The 19833-nt window shown below is 35.3% G+C and overlaps 2 protein-coding genes across 3 annotated transcripts; one reads left to right on the top strand and one right to left on the bottom strand.

Moving 5' to 3' along the window:
- Nucleotides 1-550: 550 nt before the first annotated feature.
- On the top strand, nucleotides 551-3375 carry LOC147396780 (ENTH/VHS family protein). The gene is made up of 4 exons (XM_086450168.1): nucleotides 551-1072; nucleotides 2018-2140; nucleotides 2340-2498; nucleotides 2802-3375. Exons 1-4 carry the CDS (start codon nucleotides 966-968, stop codon nucleotides 3373-3375), a joined length of 963 nt encoding a protein of 320 aa, XP_086306294.1. The 5' UTR covers nucleotides 551-965.
- Nucleotides 2963-18152, bottom strand: LOC147396779 (glycolipid transfer protein 1-like). 2 transcript variants are annotated; one of them, XR_015180991.1, is made up of 9 exons: nucleotides 17827-18152; nucleotides 16327-16445; nucleotides 9696-9751; nucleotides 8606-8736; nucleotides 8190-8325; nucleotides 5022-5153; nucleotides 4592-4672; nucleotides 3477-3552; nucleotides 2963-3322 (listed from the first exon to the last, which is right to left on the bottom strand). XR_015180991.1 is itself a non-coding variant. In XM_086451937.1 (7 exons), exons 2-7 carry the CDS (start codon nucleotides 16442-16444, stop codon nucleotides 4640-4642), a joined length of 606 nt encoding a protein of 201 aa, XP_086308063.1. In that variant the 5' UTR covers nucleotide 16445; nucleotides 17827-18152; the 3' UTR covers nucleotides 4441-4639. The 2 variants fall into 2 exon arrangements, 1 of the variants encoding a protein (XP_086308063.1); XM_086451937.1 differs by lacking the exons at nucleotides 2963-3322; nucleotides 3477-3552 and having other exon boundaries at nucleotides 4441-4672.
- Nucleotides 18153-19833: the final 1681 nt, after the last annotated feature.

Raw genomic sequence — 19833 nt, 5'->3', positions numbered from 1 at the left:
GGCATAGTTTCTTCATTATTCTTTGGAGAAACTAATTTTCTAAGCAATCATATGCAATGACTTATGAATAGGATTATCAGTCCTGTACTCCGGATATTTAACTTCATGACTCACCGTCAATATGAGAATTGAGTGATCCCGTACTCGAGGAAGTTAGTTAGATATCCTGACTCCAAATCATTGTACTTTATGGCTGAATGGTGCTCAAATCCAATGGCAATAAAAAACCAATTTGTCTAATTTTTTATGATTGGATCAACGAAAATAGTGGGCCAAACGTTCATGAATCAATGAGCCTGAAAGCTTGTCACATAGTGTGCAAATGAAACATGAAGTTGGATAGCTATCCAACTACCAGGAGCACTGGATCTTAGGATTAAAATTGATGATTTCAGGGTCTTTATCCCAAAATTCGCCTCGTAAACAGCATATATTGACACGTGGACTCTATAGAATCATCAATCTCTTTAAACTCACTTTCAGATTAATCTGAGAACAAAAAAAATAAGGCAAAAAAGGGTACCAAATGTCATAAAATCCCAATTTTTTGGTTTTTTTCAAGCTTAAAACATATTAATCATCAAAGAAAATCAAAATTTTAAGGTTTAATTAGTGAAAATGCGGACTTTTCGTCATATTTTTTTGTTTGTTTGAATCAGTCCTAACCTTTTGGTTCAGACCGAAATCAATGGAATCCCATTGAATTCTGTATTTTTAGGGCACAACTTGTTTCATTTTTTGCCTGAAAGAAATTTAGTTTTTTGATCTGTTTGGGCGTTTGGGTTGTTCTCATGATTCGTTGGAGAAATGGGGTTCAACGGCCATTTCTAGGTTATTGGAGATTGAGAAGTTAGTGTTTCAGAGCAAATTAGGTTTGAAATTAGGGTTTTTTATCCTTCAATTTGGGTGTCTTTTAAAAAAAAAAAAAAATTTAATTTTTATTAAGTTATTTTGAAAAAAGAAAAATGGGGACCTTGTTGATAAGTGAGATGAAAAAGAAAGCATCTTCTTTCCTTCAAGAAAAATACAAAACAGCTAGGCTGGCTTTCACTGATGTTACACAAGCAGAAATGTAAGTATTTTCCATTTTTTTTTTATCCTAATTTTTTAAATAAAACATAAGTAAAAATTGGGAATTTAAAATATTAAAAATTATAGAGGAAATTACTAAAACGGTTATGTATTTTTTTTTTTTTTTCCAAAATAACTTAACCAGTCATTTTCTGTTTTAAATATTTATGAAAGTAGTCATATATCCTATTTTGTAATTGACAAATTTCCTTTTGAGCCCTTGAGCTGAATGTATGGTCAAGGGTAAATAGAAAATGTAACCCTACAATATGCATAACTGTTTTGTCAAAATGTAAATCATCTTTATAAAAATTTTAAAAAAAAATAATAATTATTATTTTCTGACCTTCCTGTCTAACATATGCCCCCATCGTAGAATCGTAGATCATTTGTCTTGGGATACACGGAACCATAAATCTTTTTCTTGTGTATCCCAACCCCTTCTCGTCAATGGACTTCTGACGTATACAAAGGAGTGCGTTCGTTCGATAAATTCCTACCTCTATATCTACCCAGAGGCAAATGATCTACAATTTTGTGATGGGGGCATATGTCACAAGGGGGCATCAGATTATCACAACTCAAAAAACAAAAAACAAAAAAAAAAAGAGGCTGGTTCAGTAATTTTTGCAAAATACTTGGCTACCCAAAACTATGAGGTGGTGCTTGGTACCATAGACCATGCTTTAGTCCTTAAAACCATATTTTTAAAGCCACCCAAGATTTAATTACTGATTTGATAGAATGCTTTATGGTCATGGAACATCTAAGAGTCAACCAATCAAATGAATGATTGTGATCGATTCATTTGCATGGAATGTAAGCCCTTAGATTGACTTTGGGATTAATCATGGATAGTCATTTTATAAATCTAGTTGTAATTGGTGAATTATTTTCTTATTTATTAATTTTTTATGATTCTCTTATCTTTTTGGTTAATTTTAAGGTTGGCCGAGGAGGCAACAAACAACAATCCATGGGGTCCTGATGCCAAAACAATGACCAAAATCGCTGAGGCATCTTTTGACATAGATGATTATTGGAGAATTGTCGATGTTATTCACATGAGGTAATTATTAATGGTTGTGACTTGATAGTGCGGATACCATGACCTAGGTTCAAAACCCACCTTCGCCGACTAGTTAGCAATTACTAACCACTAACCCATTTGCCAATCAAAAAATTAGAACGGCTGTAACCAGATCACAAATGTGGGACCCACTGAATTTCTTACTAGGTTATTGCAACCTTTTGATTTGTTGATGCAGGTTATATAGTGATTGGAAGGAATGGAGACAATCTTACAAGGCCTTGGTATTGCTTGATTTCTTATTAACTCATGGTCCTGAAGATTTTGCTGAAGAATTCCAATGCGATTCCAACGTCATTGAAGACCTTGGAACATTTAAACATATCGACGAAACAGGGTAATTCATTTACTGTGAAAAGCATAAAAAAAGGCAAGAATAAGACCAAAATGAAGTTGTATTGAATTAAGGTAGTAAGAGCATATATGAACAAACATGTAATAACAATAGGCATGATGGCGATATGTCTTTGATGATATGAAACTAGACCCAAAAAGAAAAAAATATCATCTTTTTGATATTCAATATAATGGGTAAGGCGAGTTTGGCCTTGTCAAGATCACAAAACACAATGTTGTCATTTTGATTAGAGTCATCGTTGTTGATTTTTGTAACAATTGTTTGTTTCTTTTCTACTAACAGGTTCAATTGGGGTGTTAGCATGCAAAAGAAATCCGAGAGAATACTAAAGCTCCTAACAGGAGGTCCGATACTCAAAGAAGCTCGTTTGAAAGCTCTCAAAATCACTAAGGATATCCAAGGCTTTGGAAACTTAATGGGTTCACCTTCATCATCGTCATCAACATCTGCAACCTCGAGAACTTCATCTTTTGGCTCATACTCTACCAATAGTTCGACATGGAATGAAACAGATGAATTGAACAAATATGAAAAACGTCAACCGAATAAGGATCCAATAGAGAACTACGCCCTCGGAGGATTACCAGAAGAGAAGCACGCTACTTTCCAGGCCATTAACAAGAATATCTCAGGATTACATCTATGGGATTCCCCTATTCAAGAGACGGGTTCCCTCCTAGATCCTGAAGAAGATGAAGAAAACATCAATGGCCTTTCGAGTGGGATTTTCTCGAGATTTGGTGGAGTAAGTTGTACTTCAAAACATGATAGTGGGAAAGTTAAATTCAGGAGCCTCTCGGATGCTGGGAAAGCGATTAAGAAGAAGATAGATCGTCAGTTTTCCACACGATATTAACTGGTTTATTAGATGAAAAATAAATTTAAAGAAGACTTCTGGTTCAAATTTATGGTGTATATATATGTACACTGTGATGCAATTGTGTAACGAACACATACCAAATAATTATTTTTCGACTTCTAGTATCTGATGTGATTTTTGTTCATGCGATACATCCTTGTTGTGTACATTAATCTGAAACAGAAGGGGAAGATACATTAGCGATCATTTACTTCTCGTGAAGAACAAAAATATACATTCACTCTTCCCTACACAAATGAACATTAGATTTGTCTGCATCTGCTCCACAATGTTCTTGAGGGTATTGAAATGCTAGGCAGTGTGAACTCTCTTGAGAAACAATTGATTTTTAGATTCTCCCACTTGGTCCGAACTCGCTATGTTTTGTAAAAAAAAATTGATTCTTAAGCTAAAACAATTTATCAAATGTTGACTGTGATCCCTAATAACACTACTAATGCTGAATCGTTACACATGCATCACTACTCGATGCGAGGCAGTTTTCTGTTGTATTACCGATAAAATTATGTGAACTAGGATCACCTTAACAACCAGAATGAAGGCCTTTATAACACGATGTCCGATCATGTTGGACCCAAACTATATGGACCTACTGTAACCACTTCACATTACATACAACCTTAAACCTTAAAAGCAATTTCCTCCAACTTTTGTTTCTTTAGTTCAACACATCATTTTTGGTTAACTCTCCTTTATGTTTTATTGTCATATTTTACACCAAAACCAACTAAATTATTTGTAGATTGATGAATCATTCTTCCCATTCTTCCAAATCGGATTTAAACTACAATATAGTCATTTGGATTAAATAAAAACATCTGAAATGCTTATAGATGGATCCAATTATCATGTATTTATTTAAACATTATTCTATCAATTGAGCATAGATCATGGTGCACATTGTAATCAATCTCAGCCCTCCCATAGTTGAACAAACCAAGGAGGTTTCACAGTTAAAAAAAAAAAAAAAAATGGTTTTGAACGGCCTTACAGCTTGATCATCCAAACCAAGCTAATTTGGGCTCAAGGGGAATCATTCCATGAATAAGCCAGATACATATAAATAAAATCAATGATGGTGACAGAAACATCAAAGGGATCAAAGAAATACATCCATGTGAACATAACTGTAATTAATAATTTATAGCATATGAAGGTTTACAAGTCAATGATCAAGCTTGCAAGAAATTACAGCATGGATAAAAAGCAAGATTTAGTCATTGAGAGACTGCCCTCTTCATCAAGCTCTCAGATTGTCTGAAGCAACACTAGCCTGCAATAAAGGCAATAAAGAAAATAATGAATAAATTGTATTGTTAGATACAAATTTGTTCTATTAGGATCTGATGTCTCCCCCCCCCTTTTCTTGTGAGTAAATATTCCTTCTTGATTTATGCTATTATTTCCTTCAGTGTCATCATCAAAACTGAATCTTAGTATTAAACACTAATAAGAAAAATCCAAACAGTACTTGAACATTTTGAATGAATAAGTGGCTTCCCTTTGTTCTATTATTTCCTTTGGTATTATCAACAAATTAGAATGTTGACGTTAACTAAGCACTAATAAATCCAAAAATACATAAACAAGTTAGGCAACTTCTCTAATATGAGAGATCTTACCAAGAAGTTGTGGTTCTCCTTGAGAAGTGGAGCAAAGGTTGTGCAGAATTTCTTCATTTCAGCATTGCAATTGCCAGTCCCCCCTATCACCTCCATGAATTTATTCCTATTTGGAGCAAATTTCAAAGCTACCTGTAATATCGCATATAGTAAGTAGGAAGTAGAAGAAAGAGAGGGATGAGAAGGAAATATAACAAAACATAATTACTGCATTAGTGAGGAGCATTAAGTGCAGGTTGAGAGAAGGCTAAAAATGACAAGGATTGATGTATTAAGAAAATATTTAAAGATAAAGGCTTCACCATCAGTTATAGGTCCAAGTAGAACTAATGGCGAATCAGGATTCATGTCTTTTGACACGAAATTAATGTAAAATGTCCGTATCTCCAAAATAACTCTACCCTCGACTCTAGTTTGTGTTCACTCCCTCGCTAGTCTCATCAACAAATAACGTACACCAAGGTAATACATGCGCAATTACTTCATCAAATACGAACTCAAAGCCAATCCTTGAAATGAACAAATAATAATTGGAAACTCATTGTCTCCTTTTCATTTGTTCTCACACTAGTCACAGGCTCACAACCCTCTCATACATGTTTTGATTATGCCAATATATTCATTCAAGACTCATTTCTTTCTAAATACCCACCAAATTAGCTCTCTCTAGGTTGAAGGTGCAGCTAGTTTAGTTGCTAAAGTTTATGGGTGATGATACCAGACTTGGGTTCAATTCCTGTCATCACCAAGTTATTGAGCTCATTAAAGCAGGCTTTCCAATAAATAAATAAATAAAACTCTGGGTACTTCGTTAGTATCTTATATGCTTTATCTAAATAATAATAAAAAAAACTATATGGAGATTATTCCTCTCTTCTCCATCCTTCTCTATCATTTTACTAAGTAGATTAATTAACTCAATGATCAATCTACTTGGCGTAAAAACAAATTGGTTATTTGTAGTAGTTATTTTTTGTCTTCATTTTTGTTTTATCACTTTTTCCCATAGTTTCATAGTCTGGCTCATAATTTAATTAATACCTCGATAGTAGGTATAACTCTATATATTCCATCTATTATTATATATTGGTACTCTGATGCTTTCTCTCCATTCATCCAGCACCTTTTTCGCTTTTAAAATATTTTTGAATAGTTTGGGAGCCAGGACAATCCATAACCTCCCATGCATGTCTATACTTTTATCAAGATACCTCCAGATCCTAAGGCCTTATTTCTTTCCATGTTTTCACAATCCATGTTTGGTAGTAAGGCCCTCTCTCTTTCCATTCCCAAGTCTTTTTAGTGGTTCTCATTTGGTAATTTTTTTAAATAACTCCACCATTCTCTAATCTTTCCATCTCTTACCAAGACCTTCTCATCTTCTTCTTTAATGCACCTAACATTATCTAACTCTTCAGCTTTCCTTTCCCTAATAGCACCAACTTGAAAACATCTTTCTCCCCTTCTCTAGTTCCCAGTTGTTGTATAAATCCTAATGCACCATTGCTTTTCTTGTCCTCATTAATTAGCATTGCATTTATTTTGGTGCAAGTTATTTTCAAAACCCTTGGTTTTCAAGGTCTCCTTCCATATTTCTTGTTTAACATTTACCCCCTTCTAGTCTCTTCAAACAACCCTCTCATCTCTTAAGTAAGAAACAATAGATTCATCATTCATGTCTTGTCCCACTCCATGCTCTTTGTTTAGTCTTTACGTCTTAATTTAAAAAATGGTCCTTTGATACATGATAGACGCACAAATAACAGCAGAATACAGAGAGCAACCCCAACAAACATTACACAACTAAAGTTAGATTTATTTCTAACTCCAACTTCAATGTGTGGGCAAAACGACCTCTAAATATAATCAAACACTCAAAAGCCTATATGTGAGTCCAGAACTTCAGATCAACTGATGACTTAAAGATAATAGAGATGAAGGTAAAAAGGAAAGATGGAATGATGACTGATTGTAATGTTGGAGCCCCAATCATGCACAACAATGACAAAGATGAACAGCTCAACAAACTCTACACAATCAAATAGGCTAAGATTATTCGGGATGGATCCAAGCACAAGATAAACAGAACACAAGAACAGAGGTGGTCCTCACAATCAGCAACTATTGGGGTTGAATCTATCGCAGGAGCAAAGGCGTCCATAGATCGACTAACCAACAAAAGAAATCCTAGAATAGGGAAGCAAGAGCACTTCTTACTTGAAAAAGCTTCTAAAGATTCAAGTTCTCGTTTGGGGCATCACTCCACCATCAAGTTTCTCTTTATGAGTGAACTTCCAATTACATTCTCTAAAAACTCTTTTGCCATTCTTTTGATAGACTTCGTCGCTTCATCATACACTGTCATTGTTTTCGTGTATAAATTCCATTTTCCTACTCCAATTTGTCTCTAAAAGTTCTTCATCTTCCCCTTTTAGACTCCACCACTTGGAGCACCTTTCTAGTTTCTGACTTTCACTTTCACCTCGTAATATAAACATCACAGAACCATTAACCTATGTTGCAGGTCTTTCATGTCCTCCATGCATGCACTACATTTTTTTAATTTCTTTCCCTATATGCGCTTTCAAGTTGCCTCCTATAATTTAGAATTTCCTATAATGACACTTCATCAATCTCTTCCCAAATTTGTCTCTCAATGCTCCAATCCAATCCTACTTATGATGCATAAGTGCTAACACTACATATCATGTTTCTAGTATTTTCATCTTCTGTATGCAAAACATATAGTCAACACCTATGTCCTAGGCTTTCTCCTACATACTTTATCACCTATCAATACCTGATGTTAACTCACATTGTCATTACATCCATCAACTCCTTCCCTTACTTTTTCAAATTCCTTACTTTCCAAGCACCCAAACTCCCTTTCCTTATTTTGAAGTCCCTACATCCCAAAACAAGACCTTATTTTCTTCTGGCTTCCTTATCTACACTAACTAGGTTCTGGAACCCTTGCCTTCCATTCACTTCGAATAGGAACCACTGTGTCACTCTGCTTCTAGAAACATTCTAACCACCCTTGCATGCTTAAGATTGCACATGTTGCTTCAAGGGAATGCACACCGTCATCTGCACTTGGCACCAGCAACAAAACATAAAAAAAATATTTTCTGTTTTTTAATAAAATTCAGTCATAAGAGGTATTACAGTGAAACTTGAACGTGCAAGCCAGTTATGCCAATTTCTCAGGGTCTTGTTGTAGGCATCAGTACAAACTCGTGGCATGGTCCAATCCTGATGCTCTACTAAGTTGCGAAACAGTTCCACCAAGAAATCCATGGCCCTGAAGAAGATAACAACATGAAATATTACATGTACAAGCCCTTGTATCATTTTCAGAAAGTGAATGAGTACATAGATGCACGCATACATATGGGGCATGCTAGCGTCTAATGCTTCATTGAGACATTAACATCCTCCAATACTTTTCTTTTTGCAATAATACCCTTGCTTGTTTTGTCTTCTATATCTATAAAGCACATGGACAACTGGAGAAATGGAGGGAATACTGAAACAGTCCACATACGGATGTGAACACACACAAGTGCAGAAAAAATTTGTACCTTGTTAACCAGAGAAGAGCATCTGTCAAACCAGATGAAGCGTTTCTTGTTCTAGCATCGATGTCTGCTCGTACCATATCGTACAAGACATTGAATTTAGAAGGATTGGAAGAATATTTTGACTCCAACCTCTGCAATAGAAAATCAACAGCTAACAAGACATCCATACAAATTACTAAAATTTATCACCAAGACGCCCAAAAAAGCTCATGATTTAAGATGATTTGTCATAAATCTTTGTAGATCTTTTAGAGCATTGTGCAGACACCGAAATTATGAAATACCTTTCTTGGGAAAATCCATTTTTCATGTGTTTATGGGTTTTCCGATCAATTTGGACGTTTTTTCTTGAGATATACGGGCATGGATGAGTTAGTTTTTTAATAGGAATCTATTGGGAGTGGTTTCATTTGATTCCATAACGATATAAGGGAGTCAAGGTTGCTTCACACAATAAACCTTCAATCAAAAAGGCCTTAATGTATGTGGATACTCTCCAAGAAATTGTGGGATGGTGTGACCAATTCATATTCGAAAAACGAAATCTTGGCAAAGTTTATGAACTGATGGAGGCTATTTGTAAGTTTTGTCAGGAGGGCAGATGATTGAGTGCCATCCATAATTGAGCAAAAGATGATATTTGACCTTCTAAGGGGATTGAACCTTAACTATGGGTTTGTTCGTCTTGGTTTAATCAACTTGCAGACTTCATGTCCAAGATGGAGCTTCATGTGGATTCTGTTGGTGGGTGGAATCCTCCTATTCGTTTTCCAAACAAGCTGAGTGTTCATCTATATGAGTGTCATTGTAATCAAGGTCTAAAGTCTCGTCTCAAGGCAATGTTTAGGTCAAGAGAAAAACCGATACTACCTCTACCAATACATTCCCAAAACATTCAATATTTTGGGGTCAATGTTTTGTATCATCCAATATGATATGATATTTTAAACCATAATAGTAATTTCTCTCATTTGGAAGATTGTTGCTTTATTAATGAAGGGCAAGGACCATCCAACCTCAAGCTTAGAGAGAGAGAGAGAGAGAGAACAGAAAACACCTATCATGTGAAATCAAGAAAATAGTATCTTACCGCTATATTCCCTCCAATATCAGATTTTGCAATTGACATGACACCTCCAAACTTATCTGAAATATAAACAACAAAAACAGTAATAATAACAGTAGAAAACCAAAACAATCTAGAGAAAGTAGAAAAGGAGAAATGAAAGAGAAGAATAGGATTAGAGAGAGAGAGAGAGAGATGAACACAGTCTAGGTCAAGTAGTTGGCCTCTCCTCCTATATATTAAAATAATACCCAAATAAAGTGTACGTGGGGCCACATAGATAACATAAGGTGGGCCCCATTACATAAGAAGCTCACCACGAAAGCTCTAGGGACTGCTGCTATCACACAAACAGGAAACTTTAACACTCCCCCTCAAGTTGGAGCATACATATCAAAGATGCCCAGCTTCGTACATAAAGAAGAAAAAGATAACACGAGATAATGGCTTAGTGAGAAAATCAGCCAATTGATCAATCGACTTCACATAGGGTGTGACAATTTGTTTATGCATAAGTAAATCCCGAACAAAGTGACAATCAACTTCAAAATGCTTGGTGTGCTCATGGAAGACAAAGTTGCTAGCAATAAAAATGGCAACGTGGTTGTCACAATACATTCGCATAGGTTATGGAGCATAAACACCCATGTCGCGAAGAAGAGAATGAACCCACAACATCTCAGAAGTAGTGTGGACCATGACACGATATTCGGCTTCAGCACTAAAGCGAGCCACAACATGTTGCTTCTTACTACACCAAGTAACAAGATTTCCACCCACAAAAATGCAATAACTAGGGGTGGATCGGCGATCAGAAAGACTCCCGGCCCAGTCAGCATCAGAGTATCCATAAATAGTTGAGGAGGAAAGACAATACAAGAGACCCTTTCTAGGAGCACCCTTTAGATAATAAAATATGACAAATAGCTTCCCAATGAGGTTTTCAAGGTTTATGCATAAACCGACTGACCACTCCCACAGCATAAGCAATGCCAGAACAAGTAACTATGAGATATATGAACTTACCAACCAAATGCTTGTACCTCCCAGTGTTCTCAAAAACTTCCCCTTGCTCAACATCAAGTTTGACAGAAGGATCCATAGGAGTCTCAATTGGACGAGATCCCTGAGTACCCATCTCAGATAATTAGTCCAACACATACTTGTGTTGGCACAAAATGAGTCCATCTTTAGAGCATGTAACCTTGATCCTAAGGAAATAGTGAAGATGGCCCAAGTCTTTTGTATGGAACCGAGTACTCAAATGATCCTTCAACTGAGTAATACCAATAGAGTCATTATCAGTGACAATAATGTCATCCACATACACAATAAGAACGATAGAACCTAAAGTGAAATGATGAGTAAATACAGAATGATCAGAGGTGGAATGCTGAAAACCATACCGAAACACTACAGAGCTAAATTTGTCAAACCAAGCACGTGGAGATTGTTTCAGTCCATACAATGCTTTCTTCAACCTAAACACAAGATGTTTTTTCCCTTCAACTACATAACCTAGGGGTTGATCCATATGCACTTCCTCCTGTAAATGTCCATGAAGAAATGCATTTTTGATGTCTAGTTGGCAAAGTGGCCAGTTAGAACTTACTACGACAGATAAAAGAATTCCAGCAGAGTTGAGGCGACAACAGGTGAAAAGCTTTCATAATAATCCACACCATAAGTCTGAGTATAGCCTTTAACCACCAATCGAGCCTTAAGGTAATCAACAAAGTCATCAGGTTGATACTTTACCGTGTACACCCAATGACAACCAATAGTGGTCTTCCCTAAAGGAAGAGTGGTGAGCTCCTATGTCTGATTATGATAAAGAGCATGCATTTCATTATCCAAAGGAAGTCAGAGCCTAACGATAATTACTAGGAACAAAAACAGCGGACAATGAGAATGCAAAGGAGTGAAAAGTTGAGGAAAGACGATGGAAAGAGACAAAATTAGAGATAAGATGATTACTGCAGGAACGAATACATTTCCGTAATGCAATAGGTAGAGTAGATGGAGGGTGTTGTGGGAGGACATAGAAGGTCTTCAGAAGAGGCAGGAGGTGAAGGGTCCTCAGGAGAGTCAGGTGATGGTTCGCTTGCAGCTGGACCGTAAAAGAAGAGTGGTGAGCTCCCATGTCTGATTATGATAAAGCACATGCATTTCGTCATCCATAGCAAGTTTCCATCCAAAGGAAGTCAGAGCCTAACGATACTAACAAAAACAACGGACAATGAGAATGCAAAGGAGTGAAAAGTGGAGGAAAAACGATGGAAGAGATAGGATGGTTAATGCAGGAACGAATACATTTCCGTAATGCAATAGGTAACGTTGATGATGAGGGTGTTGTGGGAGGATATGGAAGGTCTTCAAAAGAGGCAGGAGGTGGAGGATCCTCAAGAGAGTCAGGTGATGGTTCGCCTGCAACTGGACCATAAGATACAACTAGATGATGTGAAAATGCTGATAAACCTGCAAACAAGGAGGAAAAGAAGCTGGAAGCGGAACATTAGGCAAAACTAACTCCCCCTAACGAGAATGAACCAAATTAAAATTGAATTGACGAACCAAAGTGGAGAAGAAAGATGTTGACTCAAAAAAAGTGACATCAACACTAGTATAATATCGACACTCTACAGGTTCATAACAATGATACCCATTTGGGTCTAAGAATAATCCAAGAAGACATACTTAACAATATGTGGAGACAACTTATCATGATTAGTCCCAAGAATATGGATGAAGGACACACACCCAAAGACATGTGGAACAAGAGGAAAAGGCTTGGTTGTGGGATATAACAAAAAGAAGGGTGTCTTGCTACCCAAAATAGGCGTAGGAACTTGATTAATGAGGTAATAAGCAGTAAGAACACCATCGACCCAATAAGGTTTAGGAACCGACATGTTAAACAATAAAGTGTGAGAGACAAAAAAGATGACAAAGTTTACATTCAATGATGCCATTTTGTTGGGAAGTATGTGGACAGGTAGTCTGATGGATTATACCATGGTCTTTGCAAAAATCAAACGTACAGTTTTGAGTATATTCAAGGACATTGTCAAAACGAAAGATTTTAACACGGCATTCAAACTAAATAAATATCTCATTATAGAAGGCTAAAAAAAATTGAGTAACTCAGAATAGTCTTTCATTAAAAAAGGCCAAGTCATTCTAGAGGAATCATCCACAAAAATGACAAAATAAGAAAAACCAGGAATACTTCTTATTTTAGCAGGACCCCAAGTGTTCGAATGGACTAAATCAAAAGGACTCAACTGACGACTCTCTAGACTAGGAGGAAAACTACTAGGGTGACGCTTGTCTAACTAACAAGCCTCCCATTCTAATACTGAAATAGAAGTCAATGTGGAAACAACTTGACACAACTTCTGCAATGATGGGTGACCCAAGTGATAATGTCACTGAAGAGGAGAGACAGCAACACTCAACGCAGGAATTGACTCGTCACAGTCCAGAAAATCAACCCGTTCCGTTCATGCCCCGAACCAATCACCTTTTTTATTCTAAGGTCTTGAGAAACGCAAGAGATAAGAGAAAAGATTACAATAGTTTAATGATAATGTTACCTGACTTACAAATAGAAGATTAAAAGGAATTCAGGTAAAAATAAGCTAGAAGTGAGTGTCATGGAATTGGTAGGATGAAGATCACCAATGCCAAGAACAAGGCAAGGGGAACCATCGGCTAAAAAAATATGAGATCTAAAGGAACAAAAATTAGAAAAGATAGAGGAGATACTAAACATGTGAGCATTAACACCAGAGTCAATAACCTAGGAAGATGAAAGAGATCAAGCAACTACACAAGTAGAATTACCTGTATTGACTATAATTATTGTGGGAGCAGATGAAGGAGGAGGTAGACCTGACATCTTCTGAAAGAGCTAACTAAGTTGGGCAGTAAGATTATCTTGAGACTCAGAATCAGTAATCAAGGATCTGGAAGCATATGGTTGAGTGACAGATGTGGAGATCGTACTAACATATGCATTGTGGGCATAGTTAGGATGTCCCTATTTGTCCCAACAATAATTCTCGGTATGCCTTGTTTTACCATAATAATTGCATTTCCAATTGGACCTATCAATACCACAACCAAAAAATTGTACCACCACCACGACCCCCACGGGTTCCACCACAGCATCCACGATTACTACTACAACCACCACCGCAACTATTGCCATGTCCACTACGGGAAGTTCCACGAGTTCCATCACTAGTGACTAAGGCAGATGACCCCTTAAGAGAAGAAGGAATTGAGTGCGTAAGTGAGGCCCTCTAAAGACGTGAATGTGCATTCGTTGCAGTATGAAGTCGTTCACCAGCCAAGATTTGATCATTGAAGACACATTACTTTGAGTTAAGATTGGATAGCAACAATGGAACTTGAAACTCTTCCCGTTGACGTCTTTGAATGTCCAAATCAGTGTTCAGAGGTTGAAAGAATAATAATTCTTCCCGCATATCTTTTAGATGACTGCAATGTTCATTCAAGGGTTTATCACCCTGTTTGGTAGTGAACACGCGTTCAAACAACTCAAACCCCTAGTCACATTACTCTTTCGAGAGTACATCTCTGCAAGAGAGCTCCAGATCTTTTCTGCAGTATCAACGAGTTTGGCATTGGAAGCCACAGATGGTTCCATGCTTAACCAAAGTCAGGTCATAATTAATGAATTTTCACTCCGCCAATCCTTATAGTGCTTTGAATCCTCTAGAGGAGGATCTTCCACAAGGTACTTTGCTTTCTTCTTGGCTCGTAGGAACACCTTTATAGAATGGGACCAAGAATGGTAATTATTTCCAGTCAACCTTATCGACGTAATTTGCTTGACCGAATCATCACTTGAAGAACTGCGTTCATCCTTAGGGCAACCACGAAAAGAAGCAAACACACATCGAGGGAGGCAACAAACGATGTAAAAGATGCCTAAGAGAGGGACAGCAAGGGTAGGAGACGCAAAAAAAAAGTCCACCAATATTGGGTAAATCATAAGTCCAATTTCGGCCACACACAAAAAAAATGACCTAGACACCACCGATCGCAAGCAAACCTTCTAAAAATTCTGAAAAACAGTACTATGCAGCCCCAAAACTCAGTCACAACTAACCACACCCTAGATACACATCTAGGGTTTATCATGCACCACTACAACAAACCGAAGTTCTTTTCACCGCTAAACTGTAGAAATAAGGTTTTAAAACCAAGAAAAAGGCTGGGAGAGAAGAAAAAAAAGCTTCGTTCTGATACCAAGTAGAAAACCAAAACAATCTAGAGAAAGTAGAAGAGGAGAAATAATGGACAAGAATAGGATTAGGGAGAGAGAGAGAACCGAACACAGTCTAGCTCAAGTAGTTCGGGCTCTCCTATATATTAAACCCAAATAAAGTATATGTGGGTCCCACATACATAACATAAGGTGGGCCCCATTGCATAAAAAGCCCACAATGAAATCCTATGGACTGCTGCTGTCTCACAGAACAAAAACAGCCCCTAATAATAATAATAATAATAATAATAAACAGTTCCTTATTAAGCTCTCACAAGAACTCATATTGTATGTTTCTAAAAAAAGAGCAGTAAAATACTCTGACATGTCATTATAACACAAGAACTCATGATAAGTCCAAAAATATTGCACAAAGTGTTAAACAAATTTGAAGTATAATGCAGTACAAAGCCTTGTGCAAAGTAATATAAAATAATAAAAAATCTCATCAAATTTTCATGGATGTGATTAGGGTCAATTTGCAGCCAATCAGATAGTTTATTGAATGAGAAATTTGTTGGATCTCAACAACTAGATCCAAATCCGATCAAATATGTATTAAATATATTTTGTAAGCTTTTAGTATTGGTATAAAGTTTTATAATGAAAATTAAAGAAAGAAGCACAGAGGAGGCCAATCTGCCAATCACAGAAAGGAAGAGGACGATAAAAAAGAAAAACCAAAAGCAAGAATGTCTCCAAATGTTTCGGTCGAGTCCGTTTTGATTTTTCTCCTACCAAAACATTGCATCGAAACGAGATTCAAACCTAGGTCCACATAGCCAAAAGTTAACTCTAATGAAAATGATAATCAGATAATTTCAAGCACATAAAGGCAAAATACAAATACCCCATAACGACATAAACCTACATTTTCCCATGTTACCAGACACATGATGAGCCCCTACTTATCCCAAAACTCAAACACATTTTTAACCCTCTCATGTTGCTTTCTGTTTGGTCTTTGATATCACTTCAGTAACACATTGTGTATTGTACAACACAATTAACTACTAAGTTCAAGCATTTTTGAATAATAATACTTTCAAGTTCAACTAAAGTAATATGAATGATTATTCTAAAAGGAAGTCATTTGTGATGGTTTGGGCATACATAATGAAGGCCAATAACAGAATTAATGAGAAAGAATACTTTGGTGAAAGTAGAAGACTTTAAAAAAGAAAGGGGAAGACTGAAAATGATATGGTTGGGGGTAGTAAGAAAAGATATGAAGATATCTCTGCCTTGACTAAAGGTATGGCTGCAAATACTATACACACCACTTTACTAAGTTCCTACAATCTCTGGGTGATGCCAACACACACACACACACACTTACAAGTCAGAAAATAATACCTAGAACAGGCAGTATAAGCTTGCACACATCCAAGAAAGGCTTGGTTAGAATTTCCCCTCCTTCAGATTTGACATGCTTCAATTGTTCCAAACATGGGGTGAACACAGTTCCCTCCATCCTTCACAACAAAATGCAAAAGGAACACAAAAACATACACAATTACGCATGTATCCATACATACTTCATTTAACAGTGGATAACTTAACAATTCTATAGTAAGTTATTATATTCCTATTGAGTTAACAGTGAAAGTTAAAAGCCCTAAAATTCAAATAGATAATAATTAATGATCCTTAACATCAAAAGACAGGTTGAATTTTAAATACAAAGTTAGAATGCAAAATAATAATGATAGTTCGTTAATTTATACCATTATTTAGGTGCATGTTTCAAGTTATATAGTCTTAACCACTATACCAATCATTGAACTTTTCTTTGCATCACAAAAATGTATAAAAATAAAACAAAAAAGAAAATACTTGAAAAATTCAACAGTAACTCGTGTTAAAAGTGAAATGGTATATTAAACTTGAATCCTAAGAGATGAAGTTAAAATACTGCAAAATATCTTTACTATTATCATGAGAGAAGATGGAGTAAGGGTGGTTCAACACCAAAATTTGGAAGACCTAAATGCCTCCACATTTACATTTAATCTAAGTTTAATTATTTTTTTTTCAAAATGAATAAAATTAAAATCCCACGACCTCTGTAACCATGAATATGATAGTTGGTTTTCTAAAATTACAAAATTTTCATTTTATTATGTTATCTTCAAAATCGCCTTGGTAAATATTTAAAATAAAAAAAAAGCCCTTACAATATAAAATAATAATCTGCTTATCCCTATGATCACGTTAATTAGTTTTTTAAAATTACAAAAATATCATTTTATGTTGTTATCTGCCACCTACTAGTCAGAAAGATAATACAATGGCACAATGTAAAATATTTAAAAAGACAAAACATACTTAATGATTCAATGAATATATGCATTTTCAACACACAAGCACTATTAAACACCAGAATTATACTCCAACAAAAACTGAAAGACATAACAAAACATAAATTGATTTGATACCTGAAATAAAATAAAATAAAACAGACCTCAGTCCCCAAGTGGTTGAAGATGACTGTTGTTGGGACTTATTGACTAAAAGTTTGAAGATGAGGGTATTTATAACATTTTCATTAGTCAACTAGAGAAGACCAAGATCAATGAAAGCATGTCATCATTTTAAAACATACGGATGTATCTCAAATATTCACCAAAACATGGGGACCTATGTCTAAATTACCCCAGAAATAACCATTTATAGTTTTGATAAAATAAAAAAAATAAAAAACGCGAATGCAAAATATATAGTTTTACTTGGTTAAAACATATTTTAATTTATAAGAAATTAAAGATAAATAAATAAATAAACTCATAATCTCAAAAATAAAAAATAAAAAACAGAACTAAAAACCCTAGGAAGATTTAGAGATTGTCCTTGAACCTGAGAGTATTGTTTGCAAATCGTCTGGAAAGCTTGCGAAGAACTGAGAACAAACTCAGAATTTTTCGAACAAACACAGAGAGTGCTAAATTTATAGAAATGGAGAGAAGTTAATTTGAGCGGAGAATCCACGCCAACAGTCGAAAGGTTGATAAAAGTGAGACAGAATAATAGATTCGCTTCCCACGTTGTTCGAATGAAATTAAAGGGTTATTTAGATACTAAAACCCTTTTCTTACTAGAATAGTAAGATTTTGAGCAGTCGTTTTACTCAAATGGAAATCCAACACCACAGCCCTCTTAAGTTTCATCGAAAAACTCAGATAAAAAAAAAAAATTGAAATTCTTCTTGTTTTTTTTTTTTTTTTTTTAATTTTCAAAATTCAGATAATTTTGTCCTCTGCAACCTTGAAGCATGGGATCATGTTTTTGGATGCCAAGAGGTGAACCCAAGGACCCTTAGTAAGGGTGAAATCCTTACTAACCTTGTAAGGCTAGGGGATTAGATGTGCGTGTTCGTGTTTTAGTGAATGTTTGAGATACCCTCTGTGTTTATAAATTCTTGTTGATATCCTTGACTTTAGTGTTCTCTATAGACTAATTAGAAATGATTTAAATATCCTAACCTTCAACGTCTAATAAAGAACCCCTTATTTTTTCCAAAATTAGTCAAATTCAATCTCTATGATATTTTTCTTTAATATCTATTTGACCTCATCTTCAATTCATTGCTTTCAATCTCAACTTGACTCATTTGTAAAAATCCTTGATTTTTCTACACAAAATTGAATATTAACAATGTCAAAAACTTAAATATGAATCTGTCGACATTTATTAAATATAGGTAACCTAACTTAACCTTTGTAACCCCTTCAATAAAATTATAATCATTTTAATATATATATATATATCCAACATTCTTAGCATTTTATCTTTATCCTCTACATCCATATTGCATCAGACCATAATTTCAGACTATAGATCTCCTTTACTACCAATAAATGTAGGTATGAGCATGAATTGATCAAAATTGATAGACAAATACTTTTAAGGTAAAAAGCTTTTGATTTTTGTAATGGGGATGGGAACGATGTCATAATATTTAAATTTGAGAAATTACAAGTGCTTAAAAAATAAATTGACCAAATGCAAATTAGTTGATCTGAAAATATCATTTACGATATGACAAGCTTAAAGTCATGTTTTTTGGAATGGAGATTCCTTTCAATGTCGGGTCCAATGTTAACAGACTAATTCTTATTATATCCAATTGCGAACCAATAAAAAATGATATGATTCATGATTTGGTCCAATGATTTTAAATGTTAAAGTGTGAGGCAAGGCACTCAAAAGCTAGTGTTTTGAGGCGTAAGCCTTAAGATGTAAAGTGCAAGCTTCACATGCATGATATTTTTAAATATCTAATATTAAAAATTAGGATAATCATTGCATATTTCTTAATTTTAAGTTCATGCAACCAAAATTTTAGTTTTAATCCATTACAGTAAATAATAATATAAAATATTATTATTTTATGTTATGAAATTTTAGTTAATAATTCCACAATTATAAAAATTAAGAAATTCAAGACACTTTTAAACTATATAGCAAATAAGTCGATTTCTTATTATTCATATTTCTTTTGGATAAAAATTCCCCTCTCATTTACAATTTATGATCTCATCTTTCCCACTCGAATTAGTTAAACCCAGGTTATGAACTTCAACTATTTCTTTCTCACGAACCTCTTTTATGCCACTCAATCGATGAATCGACTCTCTGTCACTCAATGGACGAAAACAAGTGAAGTTCCATCTCTTTCACTTCTTCTCTGCCACTCAATTGACAAAAACAAATGGAGTTCCATCTCTCTCACCTTTTCTCTACCACTCAATCGATGAAAATGAGTGAAATTTCTGATCTCTCTTATTTAATTAGGGTTTTGATAAATTGTTTCACAAGGCTTCTCAATCTAGGGTATGCAATGGATGGTTAATTGATGGGGTT

Source organism: Akebia trifoliata, chromosome 8 (genome assembly GCF_017979445.1).
Source record: "Akebia trifoliata isolate Shusen 1 chromosome 8, ASM1797944v1, whole genome shotgun sequence".
NCBI lineage: Eukaryota > Viridiplantae > Streptophyta > Magnoliopsida > Ranunculales > Lardizabalaceae > Akebia > Akebia trifoliata.
This window is presented reverse-complemented; position numbering and strand designations above follow the sequence as displayed.